At 36.6% G+C, this 12,645-nt stretch overlaps 1 protein-coding gene across 3 annotated transcripts in view; it reads left to right on the top strand.

Moving 5' to 3' along the window:
- The window catches only part of lars2 (leucyl-tRNA synthetase 2, mitochondrial), a 90,980-nt gene that overhangs the window by 63,580 nt on the left and 14,755 nt on the right, over positions 1-12,645 (top strand). For all 3 annotated transcript variants that reach the window (XM_058746341.1, XM_058746340.1, XM_058746342.1), the window contains 6 exons: positions 3,994-4,092; positions 5,523-5,660; positions 7,096-7,199; positions 8,640-8,822; positions 9,658-9,827; positions 12,563-12,640. In XM_058746341.1, the coding sequence (XP_058602324.1) occupies positions 3,994-4,092; positions 5,523-5,660; positions 7,096-7,199; positions 8,640-8,822; positions 9,658-9,827; positions 12,563-12,640 (772 nt within the window). The remainder of the gene's footprint in view (positions 1-3,993; positions 4,093-5,522; positions 5,661-7,095; positions 7,200-8,639; positions 8,823-9,657; positions 9,828-12,562; positions 12,641-12,645) is intronic.

The following is a 12,645-nucleotide window of genomic DNA, read 5'->3' as shown; positions in this document are numbered from 1 at the left end:
CTCAGATTTCAAATTCTGTCCATTGTATTACAGTATTCAAACAATAAATGCCGTTTTGGCGCTGTTTAATGTGCAGTGACAGATCGCTGGAGCGCCTCAGTTCAACAGGCGCACTTGAACTGATCATCAGCTTTACTGCATCTTTGCTTTGATCATTGTACTGAATATGATCCAGGCGTAGTATTTGATAAAAAATGAGATTTTCTCAGCTTTTTGCTCAAAATGTTGCTTTTTTTATTAAACTTACCTACATTCAAGTGCTGATAAAAAAAAGATGCTTGAAGTTACAATAAAACTGATTTTTGTTGTTGGTGTTTAAAAGTAGAGGCTCTGTTCTTTAATTTAATGTATTGCATGTTCAGATATTCATGCAACAAAATATTCTGGGGGCCGTGAAAATTTTAAAAGTGCTGGCGGTGCCTGGCAACTTTTTTTTTCAGAAACACTGGCGGGGAAAGAGTTAAAGTCACAGTGAAACAGAAGTAGTGACAGAGCCTCTTATCAATAACAAATGTAGGGTGGGGACTTGGTTCTATGCACTGGGTGTTGATTGGATGTTGAGATGTGGGCGTGGCTCTTAAAAGTGAAGGCAAATAAAAGGGGTGTGGTTTAAGCAGACTAAATGCAGATGATGTTCTGCGTACATCACTAGAGAGAAATGTCATTTTTACTAGAAGATCTGGTTTTGATATTGTGATTAAAGATTACAAGGTCAAAACCTTTGAAAAATTAAACATGCACAAATTAATTTTTCATATCATGATCTATAATATGTCTATAACATATACAAAAAAATGCATCTATAACACATACAACATAGAAGGTGAATTTTTTTTCCCATGCCAACTTTATAAGAATAGTTCAGCCAAAAATGAAAATAAGCTAAAACTGTACTCACCAGTTTGTTTCTTCATCAGATTTGGAGAAATGTGTCGCTGCATCACTGTCTCAGCAATGGATGCTCTGCAGTGAATGGGTGCCGTCAGAATGAGAGTCCAAACAGCTGATAAAAACATCACAATAATCCACACCACTCCAGTCCATCAGTTAACATCTGGAGAAGCCAAAAGCTGCTTGTTTGTAAGAAACAAATCCATCATTAAGGTGTTTTAACATTAAAACTTCGCTTTTGGCCAAAATATTAGTTTATAATCCATAATATTGCTTCCTCCAGTCAAAAGGTCCATCTCCTGTTGCCTCTCACACGTTTTGAACTGATTTGGACTCTTTTCAATTTTAAATGGTTCTTGATGTGTGCAGATTTATCTCCTGATTCAGACCAGATGATATTTTCACTGCAGATTTTGGCCTGAAGCAGCGTGTTTGACATTAAAACACCTTAATGATGTCTTGATGGATTTGTTTCTTACAAACACGCAGCTTTTGTCTTCTGAAGATGTTAACTGATGGACTGGAGTGGTGTGGATTATTGTGATGTTTTTATCAGCTGTTTGGATTTTCATTCTGACGGCACCCATTCACTGCAGATCATCCATTGATGAGCAGGTGATGTGATACTTCATTTCTCCAAATCTGATGAAGAAACAAACTAACACACATCTTGGATGACCTGAGGGTGAATGTTCAGCAAAGTTTCATTTCTGGGTGAACGATACTGACTGACCGCCGCTTTACTGTGGTTTCTGGACACAGCTGCTCTCACTCATGTTATCTTCAGCTGTCAGTGCTGAGCTGCTTTCTCTTGTCAGTGTGCATCTAATGGCTTCCTCTCATGACATTCTGTGTTCAGTCTATTATCAGTGCAGCCACAAACACTTCCACCATTTTGTCGATAATGAGTCAAAAAAACTAAACGAAATCAGTTTTTTCAAAAGCTTAAATAATGACAGAGTAGATCTGTTATAAACACACTCTCTGAGCACCTCATTACGGCTCATATGTGGGATGCTCGTCTCTCAGATGGCACCTGGCTTTCAAAGAATTAACCTGCTACACCTTCGCCCTGTTGCTAGGCGACCGCCAGGCGCTTGGCTCCCGCTGCCGGCAGTATAATAGGCAGGATTGTGTGATTATCAAAGACGGGCTGGACTCTCTCAGACTGGAGTGGAGGGAGGGCCGTCCGACCGCACACTTCGGGGCTGACATTAGCAGGGCTGGATTCTGCTCACGCCGCGTGCGGGTCTGGCCGTTAATTAGTTTCTTTTGATGCAGATGATTAGCCGAATGAAGTCTGCCGAGACTCGTTAAGAGTAAGTGTGACTGTATTGTAAACTGACACATGGCCCGGAATGCAAAGCGCTGTTTTCTTTGGTGTGAGACTGGCACTCAGAGACGAACGCACGGGACCGTGCTCGGGGTTTCACCGGTGCCAGCTGAGAAAACACACAGCAGGGTTATTACTGTGAAAAATTCATTTCATTTTTTTATTTCGGATTTTCAAGTGTAGTTTTTGGTAGCTCTAATTGTTCATAAAAAGTCTTTAGAAATTGACTAGTTTTAGTTTTCATCCTTTATTGTGTCAGAGACACATGGCTGATTCTTGTCTAGTATATATATATATATTAAAGTAGCAGTACTTATTATCATCAGCAAATCTGAGAGTAAGCCGAAAGTGCTACTGTCACGTTACTCAGGAGCACGGAACAAGGAGACGCGGAGCTCAAAAGGCGAGGAACACATGGAGACTCACAGGGATGACATTCAAGAACCGATAAGGAAACATAGAGAGGACTACACGTTATATACTAACCTAAATGAGGGACAGACAGGTGTGGGGAATCAACTAATAATCAAACTGATCAGACTGGGGAGAAACTGGGTCACGGAACACATGGGGAGGGAAAACAACAAAACAGTCCAGGAGCGTGACAGCTACAGTATTTCAGCTCTTTCATTGTGGGTTTGTAAATTATATACAATGCCATTCAAAAGTAGTCTGTAAGATTTTCAGTGTTTTTAAAAGATGTCTCTTTTGCTCACCAAGACTGCATTTATTTGATCAAATGTACAGTAAAAACTGTAAAAATATAAAATATTATTACAATTTAAAATATGTTTTCTATGTGAATATTTGTTAACATCTAATTTATTCCTGTGATCAAAGTCTTCAGTGTCACATGATCTTCAGAAATCATTCTAATACGCTGATTTAGTGCTCAAGAAATATTTCTGATTATTATATAGGCCTATGATGTATTTTATTTTCAGGAATCTTTGATGAATAGAAAGTTCAAAAGCAGCACTTCTCATTTTTATTTAGTTGTATTTGATTTACTACAATAAAACTGAAACTAAAACTGAAATAAAAATTAATCAAAATAATTGTAAATAATGATGATAAGAATAAGAAAACACTAAAAATGACAAAAACAACAAAATTCTTAAAACTAAAAAAAGTGTAAAAATAGAAAGTGATTCAAAATAATAAAAGTTACAATAGTATCTAAATGATAAAATAACACTGGTTATAATAAAGAGATCATAATTTTTAATGAATGGTAGTATCACTCGGTTTCGGTCTGTATTGTTATAAATCATGTTTCATTAAACAAATAATTTTGTTTAACGCCATTTGTATATTGGTGCAAGCATCTGTTTGAACCACGTGTTCACGTAAAACTTGTTTATTTATTTATTTATTTTCTAAGTAAACAGGCTACTGTAGATTGATGTGTTTGTACCTGCATCAAGAGTTTTGCAGCGTCTCGTGCATGCCGTAAAGGTCTTAAAATGTGGTGCACAAATTAAAAATTTCACTTAAAAAAAAAAAGCCATTCCACTGCCCTGCGTTTTTTTAAATGCAAAAACATGTTTTGTGAATGTCCCCTAATGGGGTTGAAAAAAGACTGAATGACTTGCTTTACTTTTATAAATTAAGTTGGAAAAAAATATTTTAGTTTTAATTTGAACATCACCTTTAAATATGTCAGATAGTATGACCAAGTTCAGTATTCTGTAATTATAATTCATGTTTCTTGAAACGAAGCATCTTTAGTAGCCCAACACTCACACTCTTCCTCCTGTTGATGTCAGGTGTAAAGGGCCGGCGGAGAGAGAAACAGACACCATGGACACCTTTGTGGATTCCTCCTGGTACTATTTCAGATACACTGACCCTCAGAACCCGCTGAGGTAAGGAAAAGCGTCTCTGTCTGTCCCACCAGGTGTTTGTGGAGACTGTTCCAGTCTGTGGTGCTTCCAGAGATGCTGAGAGAGCGAGACTCAGAAAGGAAGACCATCTGTGTGTGCTATTTCAGATGAACAACACTGATTTTAAAATGTCACTCCTTTGTCCCAGTAATGCATCGCGCACATCTTCAAGAACACAATAAAATAGCACAAGCATATCTACACACTGTTCCAGAAACGTCACAGGCAGCATTAATGCATAGACCGAAAGCTAAATGAAATAAATAATCAGTTAGCCTTCAGTCTATGCTAAAAAGCTGCCTATGAAAGTTTTGCCAGATATTAGTGTTTATTTTATTTGATATAACTGCGGTGTGATTTCTAAAAACTGATCCGAACCTTTGGAGCAGGCTGGAACTGATTGAAACTGAAACTAAAATCCAACAAAAGTAAAGTAATTTCCATTTCAGGGTGGAGTTTAATCATCATCAAAGGTGAACACTACAGCATTGTAGCTGTATATGTTAGATTACTTTCATAAAGTGTTGGGAAAATTATTTTACTTAGAATTATTCATAAATGATATTAATTATTACAGGATTGCATTACAGTTTACATTTTCCAGTGTGTTTGGATGCACTTTGAGAGTATTTATGTACATATATATATATATATATATATATATATATATATTATAAAACAAAAATTATTTGGTGGAAAACAAAGACTATGTAAGTGGCCTATAAACAAATTACACCAAAAAAAAAAAAAAATTTGTTATATCATTTTGATAAATGTAAATGATATTATCACCCTGCAATATATTAAATGTTTCGGTATATAATATAGTACATCCTACATTACCTACATACAGCTCACTCACGTTACACAGAGAAAATAAAAGAATAATCAAAGGTTCATGCAGTCAGTAGAATCACTTTGGGACTGACTGGATGATTGGGTTCTGTTAGTGAATATAAGTATTATGTAAATACTTTGTTGCTTTAACTCACTTTCCATGAAGAAAAAGCATGGAAATTACTTCCGGAGCTCTGTCATTGTTCTGTGTTGTATGGACGGTTAGTTTGGTGCTGCTGGCAGGTGGATGCAGAGTGTGACGCGTTTGTTTATCACAGTTTGTTGAAGTGTGCTTATTGTTTTGTTTAAATTCACTTAGCGGTTCAAATTCTCCCGTCAGAGTGCGTTTGAATGTGCTATTCGAGTGTCGTGATTGTGATGTCGATATAAAGCAGCGCCAGCATTTAAGTGTTCTTAGAGAGTTTGTGAGATGTAACACCTGTCTCTCACACACACACACACACACACACACACACACTAGTCATGTTTCAGTGGTGATGTCTGTGCATGAGCGCCTCCTAGTGACCGCTCTCATGTAATACGGATACAGTGTGAGTATTGGTGTCCTCTCGCAGGCCTTTCGAGCGCTCTCGAGCGGATCACTGGATGCCTGTGGATGTTTATATCGGAGGGAAGGAGCACGCCGTCATGCACCTGTACTACGCACGCTTCCTCAGCCACTTCTGCAGAGACCAGGGCATGGTTTCACACAGGTGTGACACACACTCATAATCAAGTGCCACGAGACCCATGAGAAGAGTGCTTTTTGGTGCTTTCTTCCACACACACTTATAACATATAACGTATATTATATGCTGCTTGAAAGTTTGTGAACCCTTTAGAATTTTCTCTTTTTCTGCATAAATATGACCCAAAACATCATCAGATTTTCATATAAGTTCTGAAAGTAGACAAAGAGCACCGAATCAAACAAGTGAGAGAAAAATAGTTTCTTTGTCATTTATTTATTGAGAAAAATGATCCAGTGTTACAATATCTGTGAGTGGCAAAAGTTAATTTAAAGGTGAAATTAGAGTCCATCTGTGCAGAGGTGTTTTCAGTCGGTGCAATGACTATCAAATGATAGTCGTACGTGACCTGTTTTATTCAAAGAACGAGGCTCTATCAAAGTCTGATCATGTTTGTGGAAGTGAATGTCACGAAGGCTAGAAAAGGTTACAAAACCATCTCTAAAGAGTTTGGACTCCACAAATCCTCAGTCACACAGATTGTGTACAAATGGAGGAAATTCAAGACCACTGTTACCTTCCTGAGAAGAGGTCGACCAACAAAGATCACTCCAAAGCAGAATGTGTAATAGTCTGCAAGTTTGCAAAAGTTCCCAGGGTAACTTCTAAGCAACTAAAGGCATTTCTCACATTGGCTAATGAAACATGGTGGTGGTAGACAAGGCTTGGGCCTGTTTTGCTGCATCTTGGCCAGGACAGCCTGCCATCACTGATGATTAGCAAATTCTAAAGGAAAACGTCAGGACATCTGTTTGAGAACAGAGTCTCAAGAGAACGTGGGTCATGCAGCGAGACAACATGCCCAAGCACACAAGTCATTCTATCAAAGAATGGTTAAAGAAGAACAAAGTTAAGGTTTTGGAACGACTGAGTCAAAGTCCAGACCTTAATCCAGTTAAAAATCTTGTGGAAGGACCTAAGCAAGCAGTTCATAGGAGGAAACCCACCAACATCACAGAGTTTAAGTGCTTCTGCACTAAGCAACGGGCTAAAACTCCTACATGTTATTGTGCAGGACTGATCAGCATTTACAAGAAACTTTACCTTCAGTTACTGCAGCAAAAGGGGGTCACACCAGATACTGAAAGCAAAGATTCACATACTTTTGCAACACACGGATATGTAACACTGGATCATTTTTCTCAATTAATAAATGACAAAGAAACTATTTTTCTCTCACTTGTTTGATTCGGTGCTCTTTGTCTACTTTCAGAACTTATATGAAAATCTGATGATGTTTTGGGTCATATTTATACAGAAATATAGAAAATTCTAAAGGGTTCACAAACTTTCAAGCATATATGTTAAGAACTTGTGCTTTGTGCTTATTTACATGTTGAATGTCCCTCATACGCTGGATTGGGTGACCAGTAATGTACATTCAGTCTCTTGATTTCAGGGAGCCCTTCAGAAAGCTGCTGGTCCAGGGTCTGATAAAGGGACAGACGTTCAGGGTGGAAGAGACCGGCCAGTACCTCAAGAAAGAGGACATCGACTTCACAGTGTGTGTGTGTGTGTGTGTGTGTGTGTGGAAGAAGATATAAAGTGCAGTGTGCTGTACAGGAGTTTTTGTTTTTTTACTTTTATGTCATCCACCATCGTTTTGTGGCTTTTATGTTTTTAAGTATCGTTTCAGACACAGTACAATTTTAAAAGTATCGATTTGGCAGCATTTTCGTAAAAAAAAAAAACATTACCCAACCCTACAAAAGTGCTTTAGTTTGTGCTGGATTCATGAAATCTCTTTCATCTGGCTCAGAATTAGACTTTCAAACCGATTAGGAGTGAGTATATCAGAAATTGCATGTTATGCTGAGAAAAAAAGTATAAAAATAGAAGCCCTTCCTTTGGTTAAAAGAAAGCGTCTTATTGGAATATACTATCTGTTTTTACTGTATAATGTGCAGGTGCATTAGTTGAGCCAACCTGAAAATGAATGTAGGTAACTTTGTTAAATAGACTGATAGAAAATATGTGACTCCTGTAAATTGCGTTAGGCCAGCCAATGAGACTCAAGTATAAATTTGAGACAGCTTGGGCCATTTTTGTGTGTGAAACGCATCGGCACACGAACAGCCCTTCTCACATTTCTCACTCACTTCCTGTGTTGCTTTCCGTGGATACTGGAGCCAAAATAGTCCTTTTTTTGTTGCCAGGCAACAAGGTAAACAGACTCACATGAGCATCTGAATTGGTTCCCAAAAACGCCTGTAATTTCTGTGATCTTAGCAATGATGGTTTCATAATGCGTCTGTGTGTACACAGTGTAGAGGAGAGATGCTTATTACTGTAAACACAGCTGCGCCTCTTCCTGAGGGTTCAAGAGCACACCAAAGACCCTGTCTTCACCTGCTCTTAACATCTTGAGTGATCCAAACACTTCATAAACGGGGGCTTTCAGAGCTGCTCAGTAACACAACATTCAAAAGTTTGGAGTCAATATTATTTTTTGAATATCTTTGAAAGAAGATACCTGCATTTATTTGATCAAAAATATAGTAAAAATGTGAAATATTATTACAATTTAAAACAATGGTTTGCTATGGTAAGATGTTTTCAAATGTAATTTATTCATGTGATCAAAACTGTATTTTCAGCATCATTTCTCCAGTCTTCAGTGTCACATGATCCTTCAGAAATCATTCTAATATGATGATTTGCTACTTAAGAAACATTTCTGATTATTATTGATATTTTGGTTTTTCAGGATTCTTTGATGAACAGAAAGTTCAAAATAACAGCATTTATTTGAAATGGAAATCTTTTGTAACATTATAAATATATTTACTGTCACTTTCAATCAATTTAATGCATCATTGCTGAATAAAAATATTCACAGGAGATTTTAATTTATGTTACTACCAGGTGTAAACAGTAATGTGTCTCAGATCACATGACCGATGTTAATAGCAGACGTAAACAGGCCAAAATCATCTGTGGCAGGTCCGGAGCCCGTCCAGAGGGCCACCGGCAGCCGACTGCAGGTCACATGGGAGAAGATGAGTAAATCCAAACACAACGGGCTGGACCCACAGGAGGTGCTGCAGCAGTACGGCCTCGACACCATGCGCCTCTACCTCCTGTACGCCGCTCCACCCGAGCAGGACATCTTATGGGACGTCAAGAGTGAGTAGAGCCGTCCCACATCAGACACTGAGGGTCACTGTTCCCGTGATGCATCTGTTCTGTGTTTTAATTGTAGGCAGTGTAATTATGTGTCAGACAGACGTCTTTGGCCACTATGTTGTGTCTCACTGTTTTTTCACCCCTATATATTTAGGACACCATGGCAAATATACTATTTAGACCGTTTTAAAGTAGTCAGATAAATCCTAGTGATGAGATCCATGTGACATATTTACTTATGGACATAAGTGCATTGAGTGTTTTCATTCTTTAAGCCCCTCATTTTCCAAGACAATATTTTTAATTGTTTTACATTTTTAAAAATTCAACATTTTATATTTATTATATATATTTATTATATTAGCGTTCACACACTTTGACAAATGAATTTACACAACTTTTTCAAGTCATCGTGATTATTGGATAAGTTATTTTATTACTATTTTTGACTAAGAAATAGCAATTTCTCAGCAGTTTATACCCAATAAAATATTTTATTTAATATTATACTATTACTTTTTAAGGATTTTATTACCATTTCTAACTAAATAAATGTTTTATATGAAATTATATTAATTTTGTAACATTTTAATTCTTTAAAAATAAGACATTTGAAATAAAATTTATAATAAATAATTCCAACAAATGTTCAGGGTTTACACACTTTATGACCAGTGAATTTGTACGTTCATTTTTTAAACTGTTCATCATTACAGGATAAGGTTTTTTATTCATTTATTCATTCTTTTGACCCGATAAAATACTCTTTAACCCATCCATCCAGTACAACAAAACCAGCGATCTGTTTAACGTGATGCTGTGTTTGCGTGTGTAGCTGATGCCATCCCAGGCGTGTTGCGATGGCAGGCCCGTCTGTGGGGTTTGGTCACCAAACTGAGAGCAGCACGCGAGGGTCCAGAGACGCCCAACTCGTCTGTCCTCAACAAGAGAGAGCGATCAGAGGCCAGGAAGATCTGGGAGAACAAGAACTACGCCATCACACAGGTTAAAGCCAGAGATGACTGGGATCATTATATGCCTATATGTTTTAGAAGTGCATTTCTCGTCGTTTTTTTCTGGGGCTGTTGTGCTCAAAATGCACATTTTAACTGGTTGTAGCATAAGTGAGCACTAAGGTACTTGTCCTAAACATTTGACTGCTATTAAATATACAAGTGTTGTACCAATAAATGTAGTTGACACCGCCTATTAATTGAGTATTTACTTAAGCCTCCAATCATGACTAATATTTGACATTAATTGGTAATATAATAAAAACTGTAACATTATACTGTATGTTGCTTGCAGAAAACTTTAATCAGGATATACAGGTACTTTTGAATGGCCCTCATGCAATGGAGAAAAGCATTTGCTGCAGAAGGTGTAGTTACAGCATCTAGCAGCAGAGGCTAATAGGTTATGCTAACCAGCCAAACCCTGAGCCCTTGATATGACCACTTTAACTAGTGTTCAGGAAACAGTAATGTGCTTCGCTCTTTGACCAGTGGGGGTCACTGCAGCACCCATCCGTATTTGTTCCATTCTGATAGAGTTCCTTGGTTTTTTGATATGCTTGGCTTGTAATTCATTTTAAAAGCACCAATATTTTATGTGTGAATGATATTTTCTCAAGTAATATGAAATCATAAAATTCACTACATGACACTTTAACAGAAATACTGTTAAATGCTCTCTGTGTTACATAATATCAGGAGCCGGGTTTGTGCGGTCATAAAATAACACCTCTTTTCAATCAAAGCAGAATGTACTGTATGCTCGGTAACATCTGAACATTGTAAAACATTTATATTTACTTCAAATTAAACATTATTAAAGGGATAGTTCACCCAAAAATGAAAATTTTGTCATCATTTACTCACCCTCAAGTGGTTTCAACCCTGTATAAGTTTATTTCTTCTGTTGAACACAAAATAAGATATTTTGCAAAAAAAATTTTAAAAAGTTGATGGTCCTCACTGACTTCCATGGTATTTTTTCCCCCTCCATACTATGGAAGTCAATGGGGACCACTGTCTGGTTACCCATAGTCTTCAAAATATCTTCTTTTGTGTTCAACAGAAGAAATAAACTTATAAAGGGTTGAAACTACTCGAGGGTGAGTAAATGATGACAGGATTTTCATTTTTGGGTGAACTGTCCCTTTAAGTATCAAATTAGCTGTACAAGTCATTTCAACTCATATTTTTTAAATCTTGTCTGGTTGAATGTTGTAGAAGTTGAAATTGGTTAAATTATATTACATTTTTTTTAAAGAAATTATTTTTACATTTAAAACAGCAAAGACGCATTAAATTGATCAAAAGTGAGAGTAAAAGCATTAAAAATGTTACAAAAGTTTTTTGTTTTTTTTAACTTTTATTTTTACTAGAGAATCATGAAAAAAGTGTCATGGTTTCAACAAAAATATTGGGCAACGTTGATTATAATCAGAAATGTTTCTTGAGTTGATTCTTGATTTCTGAAGGATCATGTGACACTGCAGATTGATGCTGTATGTAATGATGCTGGAAATTCAGCTGCGCATCACAGAAATAAATTACGTTTTACAATATATTCACACAGAAAACCGCTATTTTCAGTTGTAATATTTCACAATATATTTGATCAAAAATGCAGCCTTGGTGAGCAGAAGAGTCTTCTCTTACAGTATAATGCGTGTATTGTGTAAATGACTTTATTTTTATTTCTGAGTGAACTATTTCTTGAACAAAATGCTGCATACAGTGGGAAAGTGATCTTACATGTGGAATGTGTATAAATAGGCTCTCTAGGGCCGGAATTGATTTTGCGCTGGTTTAAAAGGGCCTGGACTCTACTTGATCCAATCCAGAGCCGCTGAGCCTCACAGTCTTTGATCTTCTGCCGGGAAAAGCCTCTGTCATCAGTTGTGTCCTTCCTTCGGTCCGGGTCTCTGGAGGATAGCTGTTGTTCTTTCCGTTCTGATGTAGACTCAAACCACGACAAAAGAGCAGCTTCCAGCAGAAGAGATCATGTGTTCACACTATCAGTGAATAATTTTTTATTTGATTTTTTTAAAGAAACAACTACAGTTTATAAAAAAAAAAAAAGTCACTTATGCTCATCAAGTCTGCATTTATTTGATAAAATAAATATTATTAAAATTTAAAAGAAGTGTTTTCTATTGTAATATGTTGTAAAATGTAATTTATTGCCGTGATCAAAGCTGAATTTTCAGCATCATTACTCCAGTCTTCAGTGTCACATGATTCTTCAGAAATCATTCTAATGTGCTGATTTGCTGATTGCTGAATTTCTGATTATTATCAGTGTTCAAAACAGTTCCAATATTTCTGTGGAAACTGTGATACATTTATTTTTTAGAAAATCATTGACAAATACAGTATAAAGTTCAAAAGAACAGCATATATTTGAAATTTTGTAACATTACAAATGTCTTTACTGTCACTTTTATTCAAATGCATCCTTGCTGTATAAAAGTTTTTTTTTTTTTTTTGATGCTTTATAGTTTTGTTAAAATCCGTGAGATATTTTTTTCAGGATTCTTTGATGAATAGAAAGTTCAAAAGAACAGCATTTATTTGAAATGGAAATCTTTTGTAACATTTTAAATGTCTTTTTTGATCAAGTTAATGCATCCTTGTTGAATTCAAGTTTTAATTTCTTTGAATTTTTGATATCAGGAAACTGATATCTGATATTGTTCTGAATGAAGTTAAGCCATGCTATTCTGTTGACAGGTCACAGGTCACTTCACAGAGGACTTCCTGTTTAATGCGGCCATCTCTCGGCTCATGGGCCTGACCAACACACTCTCAGTAAG

This window comes from Onychostoma macrolepis, chromosome 16 (assembly GCF_012432095.1).
Source record: "Onychostoma macrolepis isolate SWU-2019 chromosome 16, ASM1243209v1, whole genome shotgun sequence".
Taxonomy (NCBI): domain Eukaryota; kingdom Metazoa; phylum Chordata; class Actinopteri; order Cypriniformes; family Cyprinidae; genus Onychostoma; species Onychostoma macrolepis.
Note: the sequence above shows the minus strand (reverse complement) of the source record. Positions and strands in the feature narration are given on the sequence as shown.